We start from the raw sequence: 27,560 nt of genomic DNA on the forward strand, positions 1-27,560 counted from the left end.
TATATAAGAATATATGTATATTTTAAGATAACTTTCAGTGTGTAAGAGTTTGTTTGGACTAGTGTACTGACTGGGTTCAATGTACTTAACTACAGCTCACATCCTCCTCATAAGATAAGGCTGGCTGCTCTGCCATTCTGCCAATCGTTTGGGTAGAACAGACCTATACTAAAAGTTGAGGTCCTACATACCAAGGGATAGTTTTATACAGTCTTACCTCCAAGTGGACTTTAGGAAAACTCCCTTAACACAGAAGCCTTACAAAATATGGATTAAAACATGACTTGATAATATAAAAGTACAAAAGTAATGAAAAAGGGTTACCATATACATGTAAAAGGATGAGTGAGTGGGGGAAAAGTCTCCCACTAACTCAGGAGACAGATCGAAACCCCCAGGAGTCCAGAAAAAAGTGCTTCAGATCTCACAGGTGAAGGAGATTTGGCACAGAAATGAACAATCTAACAACCACCACAAGCCCATTGCATCCTTTTAAAGAGACCTCATACTTATGAGACACATTGTGTTGGATACAGTGACCTTTGGGCAAAAGACCCAATTCATCTTAGGGTTTGGACTTCTAAAGTTAGGATATTGTGCTTGTGAACGGTTCCCATCAAACTACTGCATCTGCACTACCTACCTGCATTGCTTGGTTGCGTTATTTGATGAAGTAGAATAAGGGAACATGCTGGCGATTGTATATATCTGTATTATAGAGTATTATGTGATATTACTACCTCCTAGTTTCAATTTTTCAGTGTGTTTTAACAATGAATAACTATTTTATAAAGGACTGCCTAAATTGAATTACTGTGTATTATATTATGTGGACTCTTTGAGGGCCCCTAACCCTATGCACACTCTCCTGAAACTAAGCCTTAACTGTCTCGGGAGGATAGCTCTGCGGCAACATGCTCGCCTTGGAAGCAAGATGACACGGAGCAGCACAGGTTCGATCCCCGGGTCCGTGCTTAGAGTGCTTAGAAACCTCTGGGTATTAAGCGCGTTATAAATAACCTATCATATCATCCATGTACCATGATTGGGTTTTGGCTAACCTCTCAGTACTCCCTGTTCATCATAACTAGGGGGGCCTCCTAAATCTGTCCACCAGTCCAGAATCTAGAAATCCATTTTAACATCGCTCTATCTTAGGTCTACTGAATCCTCAGGAGGTAGGAGCATACTACACTGGTCTGCCTTTGCTCAAACATGTTTTGAAAAGATAGCGAGACCACCTTAGGGCTAACACCTGCATAGCAACAACCACCAACACAAACCATGGCAAGCTTTAATGGAAACCCCCAATTATTCCATGTTTTCGAAGGCAGGCATACCGAACTGGTGACTGATGCATAGGCTTTGGCTTCCCAGTTGCGCAACTGGGACGAACATTCTGAAAGAAGATAAGTAGAAAATTGAATGCACTTTCTCTGTATTAATGTGCAGCTGGTTCTCGGATAAAAATGTCCTAAACAGCACTTCAATAAAGGCCGTCGCAAATTAACCGGGAAACAAAAATATGAGGCACTGCAGTACATATCAATAACACTGTTTATTCTCCTAAAATACATTTTAGAATAACAGAAAGGCTTCACACCAAGATCAAAAGCGGTATAAGCTCAAAAAAATAAAGTGATTGTAAGAATTTCACATGCTTTGAAATTACAGTTCAGATACTACTTTTATGGCATAAGAAAAAGCTCTTTTTATGCTGTTCTTAGATTTATCTTGAAATATAAATCCCCATCACTTTGAAAAAAGTTGGTTTTTGTAAAGCTTGCCGTTAGGAAAGGATTTCTTTTTGCACTTTTCCCTCCATAGATTCTTATGAAAGCCCCTTCATTTTCCTTGTTTTGAACTCTGTATTCACTTTTGGATGTCAGTAAAGCTTTCTGCTTTACTTCTGTTGTCAGTTCTGCTCATTCTTGAGGGTGGGGGGGACTGACTAGTCCCCAAGACTGTCAGTACTGAGAGACTAAATCACCGTTTATGAAAATTCTTGTATTTTTACAATGATATACATCACCTTACAGTGAAGTGCAGTTAGAATAATTTGTATCCTTATAACTTTTAATATCATGGATTTTTGGTTACTTTAACAATGTGCCTAAGACATGCTTGTGGCAGCCGTGTGATTTTTACCGTTTTTGTGATTTTTCTCTAAGTGCAGTTTTGCATTTACTGCAAATGGCTATTAAAGGTGGTGTGACGAATTTGAGCAATTTGTCCCTTCTTCCCAAATGGGGGCCAACCCCTGTGAGGCTTGTGAGGTTAGAACAAGGACTCCGAGTCAAACGAGGACCTCCCTGAACATACTACATTGTCCGCCTACATTAGACTTTAAGTTGTTTGTTATTATGTTTTGACTACAACTACCAGTGACCCTCCTTCCACAATGTAGGCTTCAGGTAATGCTGACTTTCATCTGAACGTTGCTGTTAACGAAAGACGTGCCTTTTTCGATTGTGATGATGTATTTAAACACAGTAAGAACTGTGAAAGGGAAGAGACCTCCTACGCAGTTTGAGACTCCGACGGAGGGAGGAGAATCCACGATACGCAGAGGCGAGCCTTTGTTAACACGTCCTGGAGGGGTGGAGCTACGCAGAGCCAGCGGTGGCGAAGCTGAAGCAGAACACGCTAGTTGGAGGCTATGAGGCAGGTGCGCAAAGCAAGAGGCTCGGTGTGATGCGGAACAAAGACCAGAAGCAAACAGTAGTGGGCCTGGTACCCAGCAACCAATGCCGAGAACAGGAAAAACAAAGGGACCAGAGTCCCTATGCTCCACAAAGCAAGTGCGATTACCGGCGAGACGAGCACGAAAAGGGAAGCGAACACTCCTAACGTGAGGATGTCAGTGAGGGTTGTAAATGTTGGGTCAGACTGTTGAAGCTATCAACGGTACGAAAGGCTGGGAAAAGGACAGGCACAAGACACAGATAAAACGGTATCCAGTTGATATGTTGAATGCATTTTTTCTAATGACAATGTCGAAAACATTTGGCCGAAAAAAAAAAAAAAATAATCGAAATGTGTTATTTTTTTCATTTACATGTTTTTTTTGCTTTCGTGAGTAAAAAAAAGGGTTAAAAAAAGGGGAGGTTTAGGGAAACTTTGATGAGAACCCTTTTTGTTTTTAAGGTAGGTTAACTTCCCTCATGGTGATACGGCCAGTTAGCCATTTTTCTTTTTATTTGAATACAATCGACACCATGACCCATTGTAGTCGAGTCCTTGTGGTTCGCCACAGTGGCTAGCACCTCAAGAAAGACATGCCATGAGATTTTTCACTTGGTTCATTGGTCAGATTGTTCTTTGGCCTTCTGACTGCCTTCCAAAGTCAGAAATGCATTATATGTAAATCCCTTACATGGGGAAAGCTGCTACGTTCGTGGGCAAGGGGGATGGGACTATCTGGCTCCAGTCCACATCCTCTGGCACTTGTAAATCAGTCGCTGGGCGGATGTGGTGACCAGTAGTTGTCCAGGATTGGACAACCCCTGGCTGTTTTTATGGTGCAGATCCTTACCATTGGTGGGCTTGCTCCCAGTCCGAATCTTGCATAAAAGGAGGAGTCCTGCAATTGTTTTCAGATCACCATAGCCAAGATTTCTACAAAGACGAGCAGCTCACGGACGTCCCGAGAACGAACCCTGCTGGTGACCAGCATCAACTCTAGTGATTGGCCCGGTGCAGCCCAGCTCCTCTGCCTGATCTCAGAAGAGCTTTGTTGGTGCTTCGACCATTTGAATGGTGGGAACAACCAGTCTTGAACCCTGCTTGAGGATCCGTGCCATGGGATCCTTCGAAAGGGTTCCTGGACCACCCGATGGACAGACCAGCTCAATCCTACCTCGCTGCAGTCATCATCGTTCCAAGTCGAGCCTTGGAACTTTACAGATCTTCAGCTTGTGCCACAAGTCACCCGTGGCCACAATTTCGACTGTCTCACTCCAAGGGAAGCTGTGCAGGGGCTGCTTCTTTGTTCAACGCTGCACAATCCCCTGTCGCTGCTGGACCGTGGCAACCTCTGTTGGAACAATCATTCAATCCCAGGAGTGGATCTTTCTTCATTTGGGGTCTCCTTCTGGAAGGTAACTGGAACCATTTGCTGTACAACGTGACCACCTCCCGACGCGGAAAGTGACCTCCGTGCCTGCGACCTCTGGCCAATCCTTACCCTAGTCAAGCGCAGAAGATTTGTGTCCCCAACTGATTCTGGAAAACCTGTAGTGGTATCTGGAAATATTAAAGTCAGCGGGGGTAAGTTAACACACCTGTTCTGTCCCCCAGCGAAGCACTTTCTCCATAGGGGAATATTGGGCATAAATTCCCTAACTACATCTGGCCTGGCCTCTGATCGTCAAACCTGGGCTAAGTATCCTTTCCTCTGTCATACCTGGTGAATAGGATAGAATGGAGTACTTACATGATCTTTAGTAAATACTTATCTAACTTTTAAAAACATTATAAAGCACCCATCAGTCCACTGCATCATTTCTGAATATCTTTCCTGAAGACGCTGTATATTGGAACTGGTGACCTTTGAGACCAAGGTCCCATACCATTTTAGGGTTGGACTTCATAAAATAGAGAGAAGCTGTACTTGCGCTTTATTCACACTATTTCTACCTATTTTTCTAGTATCCGAGCGCTCACCTGTTGAACCCTAGTAACAAATTCATGCGTTTAATTCTGCTATTGGTGAATGTGTACATATATTATAAATGATTTTGATTGACAAAACGGACCTGTGATCTATAAATGCTTAGTGTGTAACTAAAGGCCTAATAAACAAATGTATTTTGATACACTTACTGTCTACTACTATAAACACTCCCAGTTTGAGTAGATTACAAACAGCAGCACAAGTATATTTCCACAAGCCCCCTCCCCAACCGCCCGCCCACAGTTTAACAATATTGGCAAGGAGGGAAGCTGGAGTTATAAATTCAGTCCACCACTAACGGTCCCAACATACACAGACATTAACATACTTTTCACACATTGTTTAAATAAATGTATTATACTATAACACAACTATTAGTCTTCTTAAAATGGATTTCCACCATCAGACCCGAGTTTTAACAGTTGTAAATTGTATATCAAGAAACAATATATGCAACACAATTAACCTGCCTTATGAAATAAGGCTCCAACACTTCAAAAGTCCTTCCCTGATGAAGGGAGTGGGCCTATTTCCCCAGGAATACAAAAATGGTAGCAGGTGCCCCTCTCTAGAAAGAGCATGCCATGATAACATGTTCTGTGTTTTTTCTTTCCCACTTTGAGAGTACGCAGTCATCACTTTTAGCTCACTGTACTTTCCACAAAGGAGGAATAGCCATTTGCATAATAATAATAATCAGTCTTTGTCCCACCCACAGTAGCAGTCCAGCACCGAAATGCCAGGAAAACCTCCTTTGAACAAGGGTACCAACAGAAACCCCATACACGTGTTTCGGCCTTGTTGGGCCTCATCAGTGAGATGGAGCTGCGCCTCTCTGAGCACAGTGAGCAAGGGGTCCACATCTGGGTTCCCCAGATAACTTAGGTTGACCAACGGCAAGTAGCAAAAATGGTAGCAGGCTATTTCCCCAGGAGTCACAACTACCAAGGACAAATCTTTATAGAGAGTCCAGAGACTCTGTGCAGAAACAGGTTTTTAGTAAAGTCAACAGATTGTTTTTGCTTCCTTGGAACCCTTTTACCAAAGTTAAGCGCCAGAGTTTAAGGGTCCTCTCCCAATCCCACCACACTATGGAAAGCTCAGGGGTGATCTTTGGCCAGAACTCCACTGAGCATGGCAAGGCAAGGGAGATGTAGGATCAGGAGCCTACAGCCATAAAACCCTATGGCAGGGGCACAAAGCAGCTATGCATACTCGACACCCTAGGAAGCACCCCTACGATTCCTAGATTTGCTGGGCCCACTTATGTAAAAGGTCATGTTACAAGGGATCCAGGAGCCACAGATACAGTGCTGAAGTTTGGTGTCAGGAGTGGGTCTGGCTGGTTGTAGGTCAAAGGATCGAATCAAAAGGATCGAAATACAATAGGGTCCAATCAAAAGGACCGAAAACAAAAGGGTCATATGTTTCCTATACGGAAACCCAAAAAAAGAAAAATACATTAAAAAAAAATCGTTTTTGGTCCCATTTACTCGACCCTATTGCATTTAATCCTTTTGTTTTTGGTCCTTTGACCGGACACCGGTGTGGCTAAGCGTCGGTTCATAGCTCCAGTGAGACTGTTCCTAATGCTCGACAGCTGGACGATCCAGGCACCCAGAGAAGCAGACCATCACGATTCCTACGATGTAAGGAGAACTTCAGAACATGGAGAAGGCAGGCAGCAGAGATTATAAATCACACAAGCAGTGGGAGGTGCCTTTGTGGCAAGCATGCTTGCTCCTGGAAGGCTCTTTTCAAGATAGAGAGCAGCAACAGCAAAGTCCCAAATCGAAACTCGGAAAACAGACTGTTGCGCAGCAGTAGCACTGGATGGAGGTAATCAGCCTACATGATGGTCCCGGGACATATACAAAGGTTATAGAGGGGGGGGCGTGGCTACGAGGGCCATGTAGGAGGACGTGATCTGGAGGAGCTCCCGAGATCCTGTAATGATCCGGGCGAAAAAGTGCGTAATGATGGGCCGACGACTGCTGAAAATACACATGTCGGTGTGTGAATGATCAGCCCACGCGTGGTGAACTTCTGGATGGTGCAGGAAGAACGGCGGCAGAGATCTGTGCAGAAAAGATAAGGAGCGCCGGAGACGAAAGACGACACAAAATGGCCGACCAATGTCCGGAACAAAGGAAGGAGCAGGCCGCAAGGTGACCGAGCGAAAGGGGCGTACTGAGTGCACATTTGTCATTTGTGCAAAATACAGGTCCTATGGGTCATGTCGAATAGAACGGTGAGGCCGAAGACGAAACAGCCCACCTTAGACGACTTCGCTAAGACGTCCCCGGGTCAAAACAATACCAAGAGCAGGGACAAGCCGCCTGCAAGCGGCATGACGACTTCGGGCGCTAACCAAGCTAGCTGCGATTGCGGACCTAAGGGCGGCCTGGGAATCCAAACTCGAACTAGCGGTCACTGAACTGAAAACGGCACTGGACCTCAAGGTCGGAGAGGTGCAGGAGGACGTTAATCTACTCCGACAGGATGTCAGGGCCTTGGCGGAGCGCACGGAGTCCCTTGAGAAGGAAGTTAGCCCGAATACTGCGGATTGCGCCTCCCATAAGGCCGAATTGCATGCCCTGATACAAAGAGTGGGTAACTTGGAGAGCAGAGCGGAGGAGGCGGAAGGACGAGCCCAACGAAACATCCGCATCGTGGGCCTGCCGAAGGGATTGGAGGGCCACGATCCCACGGAATTCATTGAATCCATGCTACTGCAAGAGATACCCGGAGGAGCCCTATCCCAAGGATTTGCAGTGGAAAGGGCACATAGAGCTCTAACAAGGAGGCCGCCGCCGGGGAACCCGCCTAGGCCAGGGAGGAATGATTACACGAGGAGCGGCAAACATCACGGCCTACCCAGACTATACCCTGTCTGTGCAGCTTAGCCGCATGAACTTTGGGACGGTATAGCGGAGATTGAGAGAGGCGGGCCACAAATATATGTTACTGTATCCGGCAAAATTGAAAGTCATTCATAAACACAAAACTTTGTTTTTTGAGACCCCAGAGGATGCCATGGGATGGCTCGATGCGCAAGGATGTCCCCAGGAGTCAGAAGTGCGGACGGAGAAAGAGCACGGAAGAGATATGTAATGCATGAAGAAGGTGCCACAAGATGGCGCGGCACGTGGGACTTGAATATAGTCGTTTGCACAGCCTTCAGTAGAGAAAGTCAGACTATTGCACTAAATGTTATAAGCACTGTAGTTATTATTGAATTAACGGGAGCCTTACAGAGCGGTTCTCTTTACCCCACAACAATTTTAGTTAAGTGGCCATTAGGGCGACTTCACCCTACTGAGCTCTGTGCATTGTTTGGTGCTTGCAGGGCTAGATGTGGGGGTGCCTGATTTGTGAGAATGGAGCTGGGCAGCAGTTGGGGTGTGTGATGTTGGGGAAGGAACAGGTGGGGGGAGGGGAGGGAAGTTGGGAATTTGCCATGTACATAGTTATGGGGAGTTTGAGCTGGTACGAGAAGCTACAAGCAAAGATGGAGAGCTGTATCTGTATCACGTGGGCAAAGGGTAGTCGCTACACGGAAGGCAAGAAGACACTCATGAGCCATGGGGGGCCTTAAGATCGTAACATGGAATGTCAGGGGACTTAACAGTTACTTAAAGAGAAACAAAGTCATGATGTACTTAAAAAGACAGAAGATTGATATTGCGTTGTTGCAGGAAACACATTTGACCCAGCAAAAATTGGAACTGGTGGGGAAGAAGTGGAGAGGTACTGTAGTAGGCTCTTCGTATTCTGCCTAGGCTAGGGGAGTGCTGGTCTGGGTAGCACCGCACGCTCCGCTCCAACTTACACAAGAGGTGGTGGACACAGAGGGGAGATTGGTCATATTAAAGGCTTTGGTAGGGAATAGAGAGGTGTGCATTATAAATACGTATGCCCCCAACCAAAACACTGCAACGTATTTTAGAACCCTGTGTACTCATCTGGGCGCGTGTATGGGAGGAGCGGTTATCTGGGGAGGGGATTTCAACTGCGTGCTCAACCCAAAGGCAGACAGATCTGATGGGAAGATTGATAGGCCCGCCCCAGCGGCCAGGGTATTGCAGACATTTCTAGATGACTTTGGGCTGGCGGATGTTTGGAGACTGAAATACCCTAAAGAAACACAGTACTCGCACTACTCAGCTCCGCAGCACCTGCACACGAGGCTGGATTACTTTTTTGCCACACCAGATGTGGTGATAGAGACCACCCAAATAGACTATAGAGCGAGGGTCCTGTCGGACCACTCGCCTCTGGTGCTGAGCTGGCAGTACTGCCGCCCCAGGGCGCGGATACCGACATGGCGCCTCCGGGCGGAGGCGCTCCGAGACCCAGTCTTCAGAGAAGATATCAGGGATGCGATCACACAGTACTTTGAGGTAAACACAGGCAGCGTAGATTCAGCGTGCACGCTCTGGGAAGCCTTTAAGGTGGTATTGCGGGGTGCTGCGATTGCTAAGTCAAAAGGCCTACAGGGTGGGGTCCTAACGGAACTAGAGGAAGGGGAAGAGAAACTGGAGCGCGAAAGCAACAGGGCGGGAGGGGATGCAGAACTTGTACTCGAGTTGCAGCAAAGGTGCGCAGAGCTTTGGGAAAGGCTCTGCAACATTAACTACAAAAAACTGGTCGCAAATAAGCTCTTGAGGAAGGGGGGATTTGGGGAGCAGTAACGTGCGTTAATTGATGTTCACGAGTCTGTTGTAAATAATGCTGCAAGTTTGGTTTGTATTGTTTATTTGTTTTCAAAATAAATTTTTTTAAAAAAAAAAGGTTATAGAGGGCAGGATCAGGATGCAGGGGTTGAGGCTAGTTTCTTCCACTGACCCAAAGCACCATCTAGGGTCTTCACGAAATTGATGTAAAAGAATAGGGCTTCACCCGGACTTGGTGGAGGCAATGCTGAATGTCTTCAACAACTGTGCAGAGGTCTTCAGTTGGGTGCAGTTGTTTACAGTAATTTTAACCTAGATCTTCACAAGGGCTTGTCCCCCTCCTCCCTGCCAAATCTCCAATGTAAGGGATCTTCTCCATTAAAACTGCCAAGGGCTGTATAAATTTTGACAGCCTCTGGCAAATATTGTTCTGGAGAATTCTCTGAAATGTGCAAATTCCCTCTACCCTAGAGACCCCCAGCAACTTGGCTGGATTTCGAGGACTTTTTAACCCTTTTTCCCACTCTCTCATTTTTTTAATGTGATTTTATCCACTGTGTTGCTTTTTGGTTGTGGAGGCTGACAAACTCCATTGGCATCATCGTTTGCACTGTGTCACACAACACCTCGAGTGCAGTGACACAGGGAAGTCTCTTAGATTTCCCAAAAGGTTTAAATACATTCTCTGGGATAAACTACAGTTTCCCAGAGCAGTAAAGTGAAATTGACTTTACTTACATTTGTAACTTTCTAGACCCAGCACACACTATCGTATAATAGGGTGCTGGAGGGGTTACCTAGTATCCCCTTTGTCGAGCTTCTCATGTAACATTTTTATGTTACCCGTTCCTCGCTGAATGGCTGGTGGCAGTGGTTTACTTTTAACTACCATGGTATGCATTTACTGCGGGCTGCGTTCGCGGCTGCAGTAAAGCACCCAAGGGTGCAATTTTTGTCAAAATGGCCCGAATCTTTTTTTTGCCATTTCTTTGTGGAAAGGTCCTTCTTAAGATTTCCTCTGCGCGCCAAACCAGGTTTGGTCCCTTTGTTAGTTTTGCCTTTGGCAGGATTCACAGGTGAAGCCCGCCTCTAGCTCCAGAGTGTCTGGACCGGGGGCAGGAAGTGTGGGAGGTGCCCGAAACTCCCTGTGTTTAGTTTCCTAGGAGACCAAAATGCACTCTGTGGTGATTGGCCAGCTGACTGTCCAGCAAGGACAGCCACCCTGCTGGGTGACTGACAGCTAGGCTGGAACTAATGGGAGAACGCTGCATAAAAGGCGAGGTTTTCGGCTTGGAAGGCAGAGTCTACCACTGGAACGAAGAACAACTTGAAGATGACGCCTGCTGCAACTCCTCGACCGTTGGTTTGCCCAGTGAAGCCCTGCTGCTGTACTGAAACTCCAAATTCATATCGACAGAGAAGCTCCTGCAAGGACGACTTCTACCTTTGACTTGGTGGGACCAATCAACTCCAGAGTAAGCCACCTGGACATCCTCTCTGAGCTGGTTGAATTTCCACAGAGTTGCTGCTGGAAACCGAATAGCCAGGGAGAGGTACTATAACACCAAGGGTATACTTGTGGACCTAACAAGGTCAGTCTTGCATTCCTACCGTGGATCAAGAATCATGGTAACACTATCACGGTTTTAGGAGAAAACATTCAACTAGGCATTTTTGATAAGCATATGTTTTGTTGATCTATCATACACACAGAACAAGAGTGACAACAAAGAAGGCTGTCCCTACCAGAAGAACACCCTGTCTCTGTAAACTTGCCCCAAAGGTCGGTTGTAGCACCGCCTATCTAACAGGGATAGACAGAAAAAACTTTCCCTATTTCAAATTTACACAATTTAAAAACCAATTCAAATTTACTGAAAATGAGTTGTTTGGGACATTTTACATTAGATAATGTCCATTGCTGAAGTAAACTAGTGCTCACTGTTTACTGTACTCTATCTTTTATTAGCCAGTGTAGTGCTTGCCACTAAGTATCCCCATAAACTGGAACTGGTATGTAAAAACACACTCATGTACAGCTCCTACTAGGTGCCTAAAAAGTATACAGACCAAAATCTGTATTTACAAAGATCCGATCCAACAATCGGGTCTTGTTCAGCTTGTAATGTCTATATGAAGTTATTCAACATATAGATCATTGGTGGCATGAGACCAGCTCATGCTGTAGAAGGTCGACCAGTTTCGTAACCATGGCAATTTAGGTCATCTTCGTCAGGACGCAGTAGTAGTTCAAAACAATAGGGTCTTGGCTCCCTGAATGGGCTGGTGAATAAACCCACTGCCGTGCTTCTTTGTCCTAAAGGGAAGTGACAAAGACCAGGATCACTTGGTTGCCCCTTTCACTAAGCATGCTAGTCACATTACTATGCATATTATGCTATATAGTATGTGTGTTACATCATCTATGCTCTATGACTATAGCAGGAGAAGACCTAGACAAAAGGAGCCTTATGGATCTCCTGTCAATGCCTGGTCTATTAGTTACATAAAAGGGGGGGGATGTGCGAAGGTGATGTTTGGAAGGGGAGGTACGGTTTGAAAACAGTGCTTTCTGATGGTAATCTCTTATTCAAGTGTCACCCTATTCATGCAAAAAAAGAGTGATCGACCTTATAGCCATTTAGTGGGTGGCTCATGCTGTGCCTGTGTGGTGTTTTACCACTGTGACTGGTGCCAATATGTTGTCTGTGGGCATTCGCAATCTTATGGTCCTGTTGGTGGAAAACAGCATAAAACATGCAATTACAACACATCCGTGTTGAGCAAGTTTAAAGCATCCATCTGTGGTTTAGCAAATTTTTGCATACGTAGACTGTGTGCCTGCGTCTTGTTTTCAATATACAGACGTGTAAATTGACTGAAAAAACACTTACCCACAAAGGAGTAGTGCAACGTGCACGTCCGTATCTGGTATTAGATCTCTCGTGATATAAAGGAATAGAGTTCCGCTTGCATCAGGATAGCCTCGACTCTGTGATGCGGCTATGCTATTTAAGTGAAGCCCTTCCTAACGGTGGAAAAAACTTGAAAACTGCAAGGTTTAAAACGGGGCAGAGCGCATCAATAAAGTAAAGATTATACGTTTATATGTTTATCTGGTTCATTCTCTATGGATGTGCGCTTACCGTGAATGGTGCTGCGGTGTAATTAACAAACGCTGTGTTCGTCAATCACTGCGGGTGCAATGTTTTAGATTAACATCGGCGTAGCCTATTGTAATGAGAGTGTGACCGTGCTGTTAGAGGCCAACTCTCTGGTCCCACCGCCATTTTAGGACTGGTAGAGTTGGTGGCCATCTTGGGTCAGGCCCGTTGTGAATATTGTGTGTGCGAAATCCACCAGTTAGAATCGCGAAATTGTATTAAATACTGTTTTGACATATGCTGCATATATTATTATGTACAATGCTCTATTTATGGCTCATAGTTGTTATAACTATTGGGCACATTAGTGAAGCGACATGAGCAACCTATTTTTTGCATATGTTTAAAACGACCTACTTGGTCAATATTGGTAAAACTTCATGATGTGGATTATATGGAATTGTTTTGGAGTAAAGATATGGCAGAACCTGGTCGTAAAATAAGAATTAAGTATACCGACTGCCTCTGAATCCAAATGACTTCTGTCGTGGTACTAAGGGCATGTAACTTCATTTATTTATGTGTCCCCAGTGGGTCCCCATAACTGTGGTGACACTGGAATACCTTATATATGTCTTAATATTCTCCCGACTAGGTGCCTGAACTGTGTTAGTCAATTCATGGCTGTAGGCTACTTGTCAGCGAGGAAGAACTGCCAGCTCGTTCCATTGAATCTGTTAATTGAGACCTGTGACGTGTGAATTCAGTCTAAATATCCAATTTTGTTCCCTTCTAAGGAGGATATTGCGATAGTTTCCTCCCCTCTTGGGCATTTGGATCTTTTCTATGACTGTACATTTGAATTCTTCTGGACGGTGTCCTTCAGTGATGAAGTGATTCACCAATGGGGCCGTAAGTTTTTTAGTCCTGAGACAGGAACAGTGTTCGATCATTCGTTTTTTTATTGGTCTTGTTGTCATGCCCACATATTTCAATCCACATGGGCATACTATTAGGTATATAACTCCTGCTGTGTTGCAGTTGGTAAAGTGGCGTTGTATCCACAGAGTCTTTAGTCCCAAGTTAATCTCTTTGGTCCGTTCAGTTTGTGGACACATGGCACAAGCGCCACATGGGGAGTGTCCAGTTGGTGGAGTGCTCTGCCAGATAGTGGGAGATTGAGCATCTTTTCCTTCACATAACGTTCTGACGAGTTTGTCTCTTATGTTAGTTCTTCGTTTTAGGGCAAATTTTGGTTCTTCCAATGTGTGTTGTCCAGTGTTGAGAATTGGCCACAGAGTCTTGATTTCTTTTTTAATTTTGTTGACCATAGGAGAGTAGCTGAAAACTGCCATAATGTTGTCATGTTTAGGTGGTTTCGGATATTGTTGTAAAGTAGTGCTTCTGGGGAGAGGAACACCAGTTTGTGTGCGTTGCTTTTAAGATGGCCAAGAGCTCCAGGAAGATCCTCCGGACTCCCAGGAAGCAGGACTAGCCGACCCTGAGCCACCTCAACAAGGTTGAGACCCCAGAAGCAAGGGAAGGCCATCTTGATAGCCAGGAACTGGAGTGATGCTATTTGCGGTAGACGTAAGAAGCTGAAGCACCGAACAGCCACTTGTTTGAAGTGAAAAAGCAGCGTTACTTTGCTGCCAGCCCAAAATCCCCAGTAAAAAGGAAACTTTTTCATCTTTGAAATAATGCTGCCGACACTATTTTCATCTGCTCTAAGGCCCTGCCATGCCCAGTATATCCCATTGTGCTTCAGCAAAATCAAGCACGATTTCTAATTGACAGGCCCTGTCAAACCAACTCTGTGAAAAATCAACGATGGAACTTCATTTTCTTCACAAAGTTCATCACAAAGTATCAAAGATCAGTAGTTCAAAGGAACTCCAGTTATCTGGGCCATGTCAATTTCAATGCATATGTGCTTCAAATCAAACTCTGGCATTCAAGAAAATAACTATAGCTGCAAAACAGTCTGGGAATCTGATGGAGATGCAAAACTAAATTTAAAAAGAAATGCCAGGTGCACCACACATGTAAAAAAAAAGAAAATGGGCTTTGGAAACTAAAGGAGAAAAAAGCCAGTTTTAAAAAGTACAACTGTTGAATGAAAGCCTATTACCTAACCATGTGAAGGGGTTGGTTGCTGGTGAAAATACACACATGGGCAATTTTATTCCACAGGCTTGTTTTAATTCAGGACCAAATATAAGAAAATAAAGGTTTTAAACCACCTGGGCTGGGTTTTGCAAGCTCTCAAAAACAGGTTATTTCAGTTGGCAGAGCTAAGGCTTCCCCCAAAGAAAGGGAACCGCCATAAACTCTCAGCAGATACTAACACCCCAGTGATAATTACTAGGTTGGACAGAATCAGGTCTGTGCTGAATCCCCTGACAAAGGAACTCCCAGGAAAAGGAAGTGTGAAGTGGGGAACTGGCAATAAACCTTCAATCAAGCTGGAAAACCTCAACCTAGCTCTGGAGGAAATGACAGTTGGTGGCAGTTCAAGAGAAAAAAAAATGGTCCAGTGACGGACAAAGGACTTTCATTTATTTCCAAAAACTATTGATTAATAAAAATTTAAAGACTTATCTCTGCAGGAAGACTTTGTAAAAATGTTAAAATTTCGCAGTTTAAAAGTGATTTTGTGAGGTATAATTTGAGACATTGTAGAATTCACTGACACCTTTGGTACAGAAATGGCAAAGAATAGGGGATTATAAGAAAAGTATCAATGATCCCATTGCAAATGTTCATACTTACCTCCCTTATGATAATCCACAAACGTGTATAAAGTTACAAAATTCTAGGCCGAATCTTTCATACTCAAAATTACCAAAAAGTATTAGAAGGGCGAAACAATGTCTCACAGATTTCAAAGTTGGAGTGGAATGTTCTGCATAAAATATGTAACCTGTTTATGTTAAGCTGCGAAGAGACTTCAACTTTGTAAATGTACCATTTGTGGCAAAATCGGATTTTAGCTAAATTAACTGTGGGAGGTTTTTGAATATTGTAAAACTCACATCATAAATCTGACATTCTGCCTTGAAATTCAACCAGTTGAGAGCGAGGCAGAGACTAGCACCCTGGACCAATCCAGTCGTTAGAGGTGTGCTTAGTTAAGCCTGCCCAGCTATATACTTTGATGTCGTCACTATGCATTATAAATAAGAATCCCTGACAAGACTTTAGACAGACACTCTTCCTGATTTTCCTGCACCGGCGTTCCTGTTCCATTCATCCTGCTGAGTTCAGATTCCAACTACAAGGCCTAAGCATTGCTGACCCTTCCAGCAAGGCCTCAATTCTAAAATCTCAAATAACCAACGGGAGAAAGCTGTAGTATTCTTTGGGAAGCATCCCGATAACACTAATTGCTGCCCACTAACTGCTGCCCACTAACTGCATCCAGCGGTACCTGTTCCATCCAGCAACCAGAATTACCATCCGGTGACCCGACCTTGCCCAGCTGTCTTTTGCCCAGATGTCCTTTGCCAGGCGCGCTGCTGTGTGGTGACCAAAACCTGCTGACAGTCCAGCAATCCCGAACTAAAAGTGGATGCAAGTATAATCCCTACTCTATAGAAATCCATAGTCTATCTTGTCTTGCATTTGTCCTTATCCCACACTCTAAGCCATCCTATCCTTATCCTGATAACTTGTTAAAACTGTCAGAATTATCTGTGCAACCCTTCCCTTCATTCTAGTGCTAGCACCATCTCTCACTTAATTTTTGTCTGGTGTAAACTGTAAGCCCTTAGTTATATTTTGAGTAATCCAACTAATTTCCATACATTTCATTGTTGGGGTTGAGCACTGGGGTGGTAAGGTTGACCTCGCGGATCAACCTTGGTGCTTGCGGTGTTCCTCTTCAACAATATAGTCTAGATAATTAATTTCAAGTAACATTTGCCTTTCTTTCAAAACTGAAGTCTTCATTTTAACCTCTTTGTTTTCTGAAAACTGAACCCCAGTTCAACCTGAAAATCTCCTTCAAAACTGCAGCTACCCCCATTCTTTCACTTCTGTAATATCCCTGTGATGTACCTCTGTTCCCCAGACTAAAAACCACATCACGATTTGCAATATTTGACACGTTTTTTTAAAGAAACCGTTTGAGTACGTTTACACGGAAATTGAAGGGAAATGCAACTTTTACACGTGTTATTTGGCTGCAATCCGTTTTGAACTTTCCACTCGTTTTTCAAATTATATGCTCTTGGTAATCCATCATTTGTGATCGTTAGTATCTTTGCATTGTTGCTTTAGTGAGGAATTGTATTTGTTTCAAGGTTTTTAACACACATTAATTAGTTATTTCTCCATTTCCAAGTGTCATTTCATAACATTGCAAGGGGTTTAAAATCTGTTTTTCCCTCTTATTTGGGGAGGAAAGGTCGGATTTTGATTACGTTTCCTGCCTCTTATTCCTGATTACCTACTGCTTCTTTATATCCACTCAGAATTGATTATTTGTAGATTGAGGGATCATTGCAGGGGGAAATCCTAACTTGGGTGCAATCTTTCCTAAATCTAAAAGTGCTCCTATTCCCTGGTGTTTTGTATTTGTTCCACTATAAGGTTAAACCAAGTGCATTCCTTACATTTTCCTTGTAATTATCACCCCATTGGTGATTGCTGCCCCATATTAAAAATTCTATTTCTTTTGAATTTTAAAATAAATATTGTATTTCACCAACCAGCCTGGTTCATGGTCCATTGTGACCCGGGTATTTGAAAAGAGGGTGTGATACGAGTTGTGTACCATCTCAAATTGAATCTGCATAAAATAAGGAGAAAAGCATCTCAGTTGTGCGCTACATACTAGGCCGAGACCAAGGGGTGTGTCGCCTCATTGAAATCCTTAATAAAAGCACCCAAGGGTGCCATTTTTGTCAAGATGGGCCCGGTCTTCTTTTTTCACCATTTCTTTGTGGAAAGGTCCTTCTTGAGATTTAGTCGTGTGCCAAACCAGGTTTGGTGCCATTGTTCAGCTTTGCCTTTGGCGGGATTCATGAGTGAAGCCCGCCTCTGGCTCCGGGGTGTCTGGGGTGGGCAGGAAGTGAAGGAGGTGCCCGAATCTCCCTGTGCTTAGTCTCCTAGGAGACCCAAATGCACTCTGTAGTGATTGGCCGGCTGACTGACTGGCAAGGACAGCCACCCTGCTGGGTGACTGACAGCTACGCTGGAATGAATGGGAGAGAACTGAATAGAAGCAGAGGCTTTTGGCATGGAGGGCAGAGTCGACCACTGGACGAAGGAACCGAAGAACAATTTCAAGAGGACGCCTGCTGCAACTCCTGGACCGTTGGTTTTCCCGGTCAAGCCCTGCTGTTGTGCTGAAACTCCAAATTCTTATTGACAGAGAAGCCCCTGCAAGGACGACTTCTCCCCTTGAGTTGGTGGGACCAATCGACTCCAAAGTAAGCCACCTGGACATCCTTCACGGAGCTGAATTTCCACAGAGTTGCTGTTGGAAACCGTATAGCCTGGGAGAGGAACACCAGATTGTGTGCTTTGCTTTAAAGCTGGCTTAGAGCTCCGGGAAGATCCTCCGGACTCCCAGGAAGCAGGACTGACCGAGCCTGAGCCTTCTCAACCAAGTGCGGGACCCCAGAAGCAAGGAAAGCCCATCTCAACAGCCAGGAACCGCTGTGTTGCTCTTTGTGGTAGATGTGAGGAGCTGAAGCACTGAACAGCCACTGATTTGAAGATTGCTGGTTGCGAGCGGTGAGTCCCCAGAAGTCCTCCCTCTTGTCCCCATGACTGAGGCCCAGGAACAGTGAGATCTGCAGAGCTGCTCAGGAACAGAAGTCACCTGCTGCACTTTTTCTTCAATACAAAGGTACTGTAAAAAGTCTGAGAACTTACCTCTTGATGTAGAGTTGCTTGCCACAAGTCTAACGGCTTGTATTGTATTGTATTGTTTATTTATTTATTTATAGAGCGCGCCTGGCCGTTAAGCAACTGTGCGCTTGCAGTGAAATAAATATTGGGTTACAGGGTTGTGGCCCTACATTTGATTCTTCTTTTCTTCAAAGACTTCTAAAACATTGTTCAAAGACTTTTCTACTTACCTACCAGAAGTCCTTCATCCTATATAAGACCTTTGCCCATTGACTTTGGCTTAACCTATTATACTGAATGACTGCTTGGGGGATCCAAAAGTATTTGCCTGCTTAAGAATATTTGTGGTCTCTTGTTGTTCTAATAATCTTTTCCTTTTACCAACTTCTAACAGTATTCTAATTTGAACAGTAAGATATTCATGTCCCCAGCACCCTAGCTATTGAAGTCACCTGAGGGTGTAGGTTGAGTCTGTGGGCCATCCCAAAAGGGTTGTACTGATTTAGAAACTAAGAGTGAATAGTATTGAAGTGTATTTGTGTGTTACGTTTCATATTCTTCCCTTCTGAAGAAGGCTTACTGACAAGTAAATTAATAATGGTTTATTCAAGAAACCTTGTGTGTAAGAGTTTATTTGAATACTTGTCACTGTGAATCTCTGTGCAACTCCCCTACAGCTCACACTGAGCCCTCTTGAAATAAACCTGGCTGCTCAACACACTACCATAACTGTGTAGTACACGCGTATACCAAAGGTTGGGTTTCCTATACCTGTTGTCAGAGTTGTTGTAGTGTTCCCACGGGTACTGCATACAATCTTTGCCTAACAGACCTGCTGCCCATTTTTAATGCATCGTCGTGGAAAGGCTGAATCTGTCCAAATCTCTGCTGAGCCCGCAAGTACACTCCAGAGATTCGATCCAACTCGCCCACACCCCCCTCACCAGAGTGTGGGACTGCAGGAAGATTGAACGGATGATCCATATCCTTTGTTGGTGCTGCTGAAAATGCACCAACACTGCAGAATGAACCAAGAAGTTTCTGAAAGTCGAACCGCAGATCCCCTCAAGGCTGCTGCTGGAAGACACCCATCCATTGTCCTGCCTTTCGTCACCAGACCAAGGAACCCGGAGGGCGGGTCCAGAGCTGCCACATCGCGGAGGAGCCTTCACGAAAACTTTCTGCAAACTCAAGGTACGGTGGGGGAAAAAGGTATTGCTTAGCTGATTCCGAGAAGTTGCTCCAAAGCGTTTGAGTGCACGTAGTGCAACCCCCTCTTCCCTGTGATCCAAGCCACTGCTTGTGTCCCCTTTTGGAGTCTGATTTTAGGTCTCCTTTGTTAGTTGCTAACTTGCTCCTTCGATAACTTTAGACACTGCAAGGAATTTGCAGGAACTCTTCATTATTCACTGTTTGCCAAGACTTCTATCCCTCTATGAACTGCCTTTAGCTAGGGTTGCATTTTTGGACTTAAAAGACTTGCCAGGCGAAGAAACCGTCTCTAGCACTGTGAACTAAGCTCATGTTGCACTAACCACTTATTTTCTTCCCATTAAGTGACCTTTCTATATGTGTTTGCAGAGTAAATGCATTATAGTATTTCCTGAGCAATTCCGGATGATACGGTAACCTTGTCTTTTTCCTTTCCAACGTTGCTACAAATGTAACCGCGAACAAACAAGCGTGATAGTGCCCGTTGTAGTGTATTATCTAGTATTCCTAAGTATTCCACCGTTACAGTCTGAATTATTATATCTTGTATATAACTATGCGTCTAAGTGCTTCTTTGCTGTGCCTGTCTAAGATTCAGAGTACTTACCTACAGCTCACATCTTCCTCTTAAGATAAGTCTGCCTACTCTGCCACACTACCAAGGTCCTGAGCTAGTACAGACTGATACTAAGAGTTGGGGATCTACAAACCACTGGGATAGCTTGCTAAAGTCTGACTGACAGTAGGACTTTAGGAAAACTCTCCTAACACTAATCAAGGCAAGTAAAGCAAAGGGAGTTTACTTACCTTCAAAAAGTCAGGTCAGGAGTCAATCAATAGCAACAAGTTGGGGATTCCGTTGAGGGCAATGGCGGGAAAGCTGCAGAAAGAACATTTTTCCAAACTAGTCTTAAAAACAATTTGTTCAGATTGTTGGAACCCTTAACCTCTTTGTCACTATAATACAAGCAGTGATAAGTTTGGACTTGCTGTAAATAGGTCAGAGGTGTACCTTCTGTGACATGGTTTGGGTCATTCGAATGTTTGCATGTGATGATTTTTTCGACCAGCTGGTTATAGCTCAACTTGCCCACGGCTAGCACTACCTCTGCGCCCTGGAACAGGAAAACAAAAATACAAAAAACAGTGACACGGCTGTATAAACAACAATGGCCCGAGACTCGAGAGGCATGCCAGCTCACCTTACACACTGTGCAACCATCATGCAACTGCATTCATTCCATTTAAATCTTCCTGGGAACACAAACATTTTGTAGCTGGGATTTATTGCATATTCTTTACCTGTGGGTCCACCAGCCAGCCATGATATAGGGGGATGTTCAGGAGGTCGAACACAATGCACTCCGGGGTGTACTCAAAGTCCGAGACACCTGTAAACTTCACGTTAACATCCAGCCCCGTGGACAGCTTTGGCAAAACCGTCATGGCATCATTCACATTCTGAGAAAAAGAAGAAATGTGCATCTGTCACGCTACAGACAAGATCTGCGTGTAGAGGTTTAAATCCTTTCAGTTCCAATCAGTCGTCCTAATAATATTCAGAACGTTTTTTTTTTGCGTAACCATGTAAACAACCAAGCGATCAAGGGAAAGAGGACTTCTATTTTGGTTTACAGAATTACATGAAATCCTGGAAAGCAGCCCAGGATTAGGTTGTATTAAAATTTTAGAATCCATCAAAAGCAAATATCTACGTGTGAAACAGTGAAAGAATTCACGCTGAAAACCCATATGTTATACCACTTCTGAGGTAAAGTAAGGTATTTCCAGGACTGTAACCAACCATATTGAACCATTACATTGTGTTCTTTGCAGTTAGAAAAGATATTCTTTCTGCTGCTTTTCTCCCATAGACTTCCATGGGGCACCCTTTCTTTTTGCTTTGCAACGACTGCTAGCCTGAGTTTTTGGAGGCAAGTAAAGCCTTCTGCTTTACTTCTCTTGTTTTATTGCTCATTCCTTTGGGGTAGCTGATTAGTTCCAAGTGAAGTGTGGTTAGGAGAAATGTATCAGTTAGGGTAGTTTTCCTAAGGTCCCACTTGGAGGTAAGACGTTGGTACGCTATCCCAGTGGTTTGTAGATCCGCAACTCTTAGCATCAGTCTGTACTACTTAAGTGCCTTGGTAGAGTGGCAGAGCAGTCAGGCGTATCTTAAGAGGAAGACTTGAGCTGTAGGTAACTACACTGAACCTAGTTATTCAAAGAAACACTCACACAAACGCATACATACACTGAACCCACATTCAAAGAAACACACAAACTTAAATCTATATTTTAATATATTATATTTATACAACAGCCACTGTTGAATACTTAAATACTTTCAAAAACGTCTTAGTTGGTAGTTGCTGAACATATACAAACGTTACAAGAGTTTGACAGTTATATTGGTAATACTGCACACTCACAAAATACAGTAATTGTATTTAGTCTGCATACACATACAAGATAGTGATATTAGGGAAGGAAAGCGGTTGGTTAGTGTCATCCTAGTAGAGCTTCAGTTTCGCTGCACAGGAAGTCTTTTAAAGTCCAAAATGCAACCGTAGCTAAAAGGAGTTTGTACTGTTTAAAGCCTTGTAAAGCAGCAGAAATCAAAAGTTCCTGTGGACACTTCCTAGTCTCTCGGAAGGAAGATACAAGAATGTTTAACCAACGTTTCAGACCCTGTTAAAGGACTCTATGGGGACTTAAGCAGCAGCTTGAGTCAGAGGTAATAGGGTGTTGCTCTGGAAACCTCTAGGTGCAATCCAATGCTCTGGAGCGACTTTCTGGAATCAGGCAAGCAATACCTTTTTCCCTACAGTAGCTTAGGTTTGAAGAAAATGTATGTGGTGGATGCTCCGCGATGTTGCAGCTCTGGACCCGAACTCTGGATTCCTTGGTCTGATGATAAACGGCAGGACATTGGATGGAATCTCTCAACACCAGTCTCGAGGGAGGATCTCTGGCACAACCTTCAGCAACTTCTCTGTTCCCGCTGCGGTTTTTGCGCCTTTTCTGCCGCACCAACAAAGGACGTAATTTGCTGGTCAGTCTTCTTCGCTTCCAGCAGTCCTACACTCCAATGAGGGCATCTGGGCGAGTTGGATTGGATCTCTTGAGTGTACTTGAGGACTGAGCATAGATCTGAATGGATTTGGCATTTCCACGACAATGTATATGAAATGGGCAGCAGGTCTCCGGGCATTGGGGTTCCGCAGCTCAGGAAACTCACAGGACCTCGGGAGATGGCTCAAATCAAGGTTTGTTTTGCGACTGGTTGTGCCCACCAGCCAAAGGGAAGTTATCCTCTTTGGACCTCCTCTGTCGTATAGAAAACAGGATCAGGACAGCAGTGTTCATGTCACAGTGTTGCAAAGGGTCTGCAGGAGTCTCTGGTCATCTTCTTCGGTTACTTCAGCTTCCAGTGATCGACTTGCTTTTCACACTAGGAGCCTCACCTTTTATACAGTTTCAGCACGCACTGCCCTGCAATCTCTCTCAGCAATTCACAGAAAGGGGCGTTTGGCTTTCCAATCAAGACAGCCAGACCTACAGTGGGAGCAGGTTCTATTCAGGCATTCTGGCAGACAAACAACAGGGGTTGGAAAACTCCTCCCCAACTACCTGCCTGCCCAAACACTCGGGATCCTAGGTGGGGACACCCAAGGGTTCCCGCCAAAAGTAAAACACACACACACAGGCCTCCCCCTCCAAGAATGGTAGAAGGGCTAACAGAGAACAACCACGCTCGTAATGGCGAAAAAAGAAGGGAGGCCCCAAGTTGGTACTTGGGTGCTTCTATTGTACACTAATGAGGCTATGGACATAGCCTGCGATACATAAATTACACAATACTTAAGGGAAAAGGCCCTCCTGTCGCGCTTCTCAAAATTAAATATTGACACAAGTAGGTTTCAAAAAGATATACGATTTTTAATTTCAAGTATTAGGTAGAAACACGTATATGACAAAAAGCCTTGGGTTGGTTGCAAATGAAAAAAATTAGAACACATAAAAATAAAGAATCTTTATTCAAGATGAAGTCTTGTCGAAGTTAGGTTTTTTCCATGCAAAAATATGTTGTCCTTAGTTAAATTTCACCAGGTCAATGATGGAATCCTGGTTGACTTATTTTCTCTAATATTGTGACGAAATCCAGTCAATTGTAAAATTATAATGTCCTTAGTTGTTTGCACTAAGTTTTGAAATTATGTTCCAGGTTTCGAAAAGAAAAATTGCAAATTAGTTAAGACTTGAAATGTCCTTAGTTGCTTTCACTAGGTTTCAAAGAATGATTGCAAGTTGGCTGAGACTTAAAAAGTACTTAGTTGCTGACACTAAGTCAAAGTTAGAAAGAGAAAATTGCAGATTGGCTGTGGCCTGAATTATTAATTAATCCTGATTCTTGATCTGAGTACGATTGAATCTTGAGTTGAAATGGTTCTTTGAGAGAGTAGTCCTGTGATGGACTCGACTCATCAGTCTAATGCAAAACAAGACAGTACAATTCCTCAACATGTGTTTCCCCGCCGCAGGGTCGCAGCGGTTCTTCAGGAGACGCCAAATTTGCAATAAACCCTGACTACACCCCAACAGTACAAAAGGCGAGGAACTCCTTTGTCCCAATTAGGGCCAGGCTGAGGCAATAAACTCTTAAGTACATGTTGATGTACCCGTCAAGGCTCAAAGTGCTATACAAGGGACGAGCTATCTTCCTAGAGACCCCGGCCGCGGCTACCATGTGGCTAGAACACAACAACATGGTGTCGGGAGAAGAAGCAGAGTCATAGCCTGAATCGCTGGGACAGAGTTCAACGCTCAGTGCACACAGAACCTTGCAGTCCACTTTGCAGAGGCACACTTCTATGACCATCTGAACTCGCCGTGCCCTGGGCACAGTATACCAACTGGACGGGGGACCTGTCGGGCCATTGGGCCTGAGTCAGCAGCCGCCTCCCTGCGAAAGGACTAGCGCCGGCCTGTTGCTGGCGCGCCACTACCCGCACAAGATGCCCCGGATGGGTCAGGATGGTGCAGGGACACCCGAGGGTTGCTTGTCTAGTGCAGCTGCTGGGTGCAGTTGGATAAGTTTGATCTGTTGTTGGTTGATATGTTTTACGGTCTTCACAAAAATTGACATATTAATAAGGTGGGCATCGACAAAGAAAGAGGGAGGGGCAATGTGGGGAGAAGGAAAGGGGCTAGGGTCAACTGGGAATGCACTGAAAGGGGGAACGCAGTGGGAGGCAGCTGATATAAAAGTGCTGAAATGGAATGTCCAGGGAATGGGCACCTACATGCGCAGGACCCGTATCAAGTCCTTCCTGAAAAGAAAGAACGTCTCCATAGCATTGTTGCAGGAGACCCATCTCACGTCAGATCGCAATGTCAAAATGGAGGGGCATTGGAGGGGGACAAGGCTTTGGTGCGACATACTCTAAAGTACGCATGAAGTGTGTACACCTGGATTAACGAATCTGTACCCTTCCGCCTACTGTCGAAAGAGGGTGACACAGAGGGGGCGATACCTAATCATCAGGAGGAGCATTGAGCAGATAGAGGTTTGCATAGTTAATTCCTACCTCCCTAACTGTGGGACCTGTGCGTACTTGAATGGGTTAAGCATGAAACTGGCCCCCTATCGCAATAGTTTTTTTTTTATCTGGGGGGCGACTTCAACTGTGTTCACGATTACACTCTGGACAGGTCTAGTAAGCCACTGAAAGGGGTGGGGAATGCTGCGTCGCCACTAGGGCAGTGATGGAGAACCTGGATTTGGCGGAGGTATGGAGAGAATCACATCTAGGGAACAGGGAATTTTCCTAGTTCTCATCTCCTCATGGGCTATATACGAGAATAGACTACCTATTGAACATATCTCCCCCAGATAGAATCAGCATATTACCTTGGGTAGGTCGATATCTGATCACTCGCCCCTGCAAATGGTCTGGTCGATGAGAGGCCCTAGGCCGCACATACCACTGTGGCGTATGTTGGCAGATGCTCTGTCGGACCGCGCCTTTAAGGAGGGACCCCGGAGTAAGTTGTCGGAGTACATTGACACTAACGTGGGGATCGCAGACAGATGGAGCACCATCTGGGAGACATAGAAAGTTGTGGTGCGAGGGGAGGCCATTGCATGTGCAGGGGGCATTAGGCGGTCACTGAAAAGCAAGTTAGAGGCAAATGAGGAGAAGATCAGACAAATAGAAGCCTGCGCCATGAGGACCAGGGAGGGGAGGAGGAACTAGCAGCAGTCAGGAACAGTTGTCAGGGTGCCTGGGACAGACTGTCGTAGTTAAATTATATCACGAAAACCACCAGAGCACACTCAGAGGGTGATAAACCAAGTAGGCTGCTTTCGTGGCTGTGCAAAAGGGAAACCCTGAGACACCTGACTACAACACTTAAGGATGAAACGGGTGGGGTGCACACGACGCAATTGTCTATAAACAACACTTTTCAAAGGTTTTATTCCCAATTGTACTGCCATGATACGCTGGTACCCCAAAATGACATATTAGACACATTGGAAGAGATAGGGTTGCCCAAGATAGACAGCACACAACGCGAAATGCTGGAGCGAGAACGGATGGCTGAGGATATAGGCGAAGCAATCATGTCGTTAACTACCAGCAAGAGCCCTGGGAATGACCATATGCCCCCCCCCCCGAATTTTACAGAACATATAACTCAGAATTAACCCAAGTCCAGCATGAGGTATTTAAGGAGGCATTCAAGAACAGGGTGCTTCTGGACACCATGAGAGAGACATTAGTGGTCCCAATCCCTAAGCCGGGTAAACCCACAGATGAGTGCCATTCCTATAGGCCTCTAGCTATGCTGAACTATGACGTCAAAATTCTATTGACTGTACTGGCCAAACGCCTGTCTAGGGTAATAGGGATCATAGTGCACAGGGACCAAAATGGGTTCATTCCACACAGCCATAAACCTTAGGCGACTACAACACAACATGGCACAAACGACAGGCTCACGGAAACACTACTCGATAGTCTCATTAGACGCCATTAAGGCATTTGACTCCATATATTGGGAATGGCTAATTGCTGTAATGAGAGAATTTGGACTGGGTGAGCACTTTATCAGATGGGTCAGACTACTGAAAACTGGAAGGATAGTGTCAGCCCCCTGGGATATCCAAAGAGAGACCAGACGGGGCTGCCCACTGTCGCCCACGCTCTATGTACTGGGCCTGGAGTCGATAGCGATATACCCAAGGAAACCATTTTTTGATGCAGGAATCAGAGTGAGGGGAGTGTATCATGTGGTGCCCTTGTACGCTGATGATGTGCTGTTATACTTAAGGGATCCGCACCTGAATGTGTCGGTGGTCTTGGAGATGCTGGAAAACTTTGCACGAGTATCTGGGATATCTTTTAGCATGAGGAAATCCTGCATATTCCCATTAGCGGGACTGGTAGGAAAGACGGTGGAACTCCCGCAAGTTTGGCTTAGATGGCAGCTGAAATTGTTCAGATATCTGGGAGTGAATGTCTGGCACATGCCTGAACTGATGCATGAAGATAGCACTAATCTGGTGGTGAGGGGACTCAAAGTCCATGAGGTTCTGGTCAAAACTGCTGCTGTCGGTGATGGGCATGGTCGCTATAAGTAAAATGATAGTCCTACCAAGGTTTTTGCATTCATTTCACAATATCCAGCAGTACGTCCCGGCCTCATTATTTCGCATGTTGGAAATGTTGCTAAGGGAGCTCCTTTGGGGTTCTGCCAGGCACAGGCTGTCCCTGACTACGCTGATGTTGCTGTACAGAGCGGGTGGGGTCCAACTACCAGATCTTGAGAAATATTATCTGGCGGCACAGCTCAGTCACATGGCCAAATGGCTTGCAGATGAGACTACCTTGGAAATGAGGCTGATAAAACAACTAGTAGCACCTGCACACCTAAAAGAGATACTCTGGGTCCCGATGAGGTGCATGGGCGACGGCCCAATGATTGTAACACTGGGGAGGAAGGTTTGGGACAGGGCCCTGAAACTGCTGG

General features: G+C 44.8%; 1 protein-coding gene across 1 annotated transcript in view; it reads right to left on the minus strand.

The window, feature by feature from the left end:
* MINDY1 (MINDY lysine 48 deubiquitinase 1) overlaps window positions 1-27,560 on the minus strand; it is a 362,529-nt gene that overhangs the window by 109,741 nt on the left and 225,228 nt on the right. The window contains exons 5-6 of the mRNA XM_069649763.1: window positions 20,829-20,987; window positions 20,539-20,641 (exon numbers count right to left, since the gene is read on the minus strand). Of these exons, the coding sequence (XP_069505864.1) occupies window positions 20,539-20,641; window positions 20,829-20,987 (262 nt within the window). The remainder of the gene's footprint in view (window positions 1-20,538; window positions 20,642-20,828; window positions 20,988-27,560) is intronic.

Source organism: Ambystoma mexicanum, chromosome 1p (assembly GCF_040938575.1).
Source record: "Ambystoma mexicanum isolate Mex_15411 chromosome 1p, UKY_AmexF1_1, whole genome shotgun sequence".
NCBI classification, from domain to species: Eukaryota; Metazoa; Chordata; class Amphibia; order Caudata; family Ambystomatidae; genus Ambystoma; species Ambystoma mexicanum.